Consider the following 1,788-nt stretch of genomic DNA (forward strand, 5'->3'; position numbering starts at 1 on the left):
GAGTATTACCCGTGTTTCCCCGAAAATAAGACCGGGTCTTATATTAATTTTTGTTCCAAAAGACGCACCAGGGCTTAATTTCCAGTTAGGGCTGATTTTCGGGGAAATACGGTACTAAATGCGTCCATCTGGCTGATGATTCTAACTGGGGCTTATTTTTGGGATGGGGCTTATATTACGAGCATCCTGAAAAATCATGTTAGGGCTTATTTTCCAGTTGGGTCTTATTTTTGGGGGAACACGGTGTTGGTTCCGAATCCAGTACCATGCGAGAGACTTGGGAAAGGGTGACATCTACTGGGCAGCTTATTCCTGTGTTTTCTAAAATATTACTAGCACCAAGTGAGTTAGAAAGGAAGGAGGTCTGCCAAAACCTCTTGTGATTTCCAATTTTGAAGCAACCTGCAGCATCCAAAGCAGAAATAGCTATAATAGAGTTTTCCTGAAAACCATTTAACCATTTAACCTGAATAAATGGATTGTTTACATTTTCATGGTAATTAAAACGAAAAACAATCGGAGCGATAATTCACATTTTTAAGAATAAAGAAAATACTCTGTTAAACACAGATGTCAGACACACACTATAAATCTTCAAGTTCACACATCCTTGTAGAAGTTTCAAGGTGGTTTTGGATGCAGTATCTTCTAATCCTTGCAACATCCTGTATGTCAAAGCAAGAATATCCAGTATTAGTCAGACTCATGACACTGTACAGTACATTATTTCAGAATCAGAATAGAGCTGGAAGGGAGCTTGGAGGTCTTCTAGTCCAGCCCCCCTGCTCAAGCAGGAGACCCTATACCATTTCAGACAAGTGGCTTCCCGGTCTCTTCTTAAAAACCTCCAGTGATGGAGCACCCATAAATTCTGAAGGCCAGCTGTTCCACTGGTTAATTGTCCTCACTGTTAGGAAGTTCCTCCTTAATTCCTTAATTTTAATTAGCTTACATAATTAATTTTGGTAAGCTTACATACTAAGGCAAAGATGCAAGCAAGATTCAGAACTCAGATTCAAACTCGGTTCTGCCTGATTTTTAACTAGGGTCAAGGAACCATAAATTAATCTTGTTTTTCTTAAAACAAAATCCTGGATATTTTTTTTCTGCTTCTACATGCATATGTTTGTACATTTCACTGTAAGGCAGTGTTTCTCAACCTTGACAATTTTAAGGCATGTGGACTTCAACTCCCAGAATTCCACAGCCAGCAATGGGAGTTGAAGTCCACATGCCTTAAAATTGTCAAGGTTGAGAAACACTGCTGTAAGGGGACTGGAAAGGCTTTGAGCAGTATTAATAGGAAGAGTGCTCGCTCTTTCTTTTCTCCTGCTTCTCCAAACATCTGGTACCAAACAAAATTGTTACAGAGGTTTAGGATCCAGCCCCCAGCAGGAACAGTGTGCAGCTTTCTCACTTGGTTGCCTTTATATATTCAGGTACAATTGTCTAATCCAGCTAGATTTTCATACAGTATGTAGCGTGACATATTGTGCCTTTTTGTTGGAAGAGAGCAAGGAGTGTGATAGATTTTGGGTATGAAAATAATCTGATTAAATGTGCTCCAGATGTGCTCAGATGTGCTGATGCCTACCTTGTGGCGATGAGGGTGGCGAGGACTAATTACTACTCCACCCTCATTGCGTCATCAGATAATCGCCCAGCCTCCCTCTTCAGGGTGACCCGCTCCCTTCTCCAATTGGGGGGGGGGACCACCTGGCGGGGAAGGCTGAGGAGTTTGCACAGTATCTGCATGACAAAGTCGCTCGGATCCGAGAGGGTTTGGAC

The 1,788-nt window shown here is 41.8% G+C and overlaps 1 protein-coding gene across 1 annotated transcript in view; it reads left to right on the top strand.

Annotated features, from left to right (window-relative positions):
- Positions 1-1,788, top strand: part of LOC107299973 (focal adhesion kinase 1-like) — a 57,634-nt gene that overhangs the window by 7,557 nt on the left and 48,289 nt on the right. The window contains exon 4 of the mRNA XM_015829318.2: positions 263-342. Coding sequence (XP_015684804.2) covers positions 263-342 — 80 coding nt within the window. The remainder of the gene's footprint in view (positions 1-262; positions 343-1,788) is intronic.

Source organism: Protobothrops mucrosquamatus, unplaced genomic scaffold (genome assembly GCF_001527695.2).
Source record: "Protobothrops mucrosquamatus isolate PMUCROS unplaced genomic scaffold, P.Mucros_1.0 scaffold5842, whole genome shotgun sequence".
Taxonomy (NCBI): Eukaryota; Metazoa; Chordata; class Lepidosauria; order Squamata; family Viperidae; genus Protobothrops; species Protobothrops mucrosquamatus.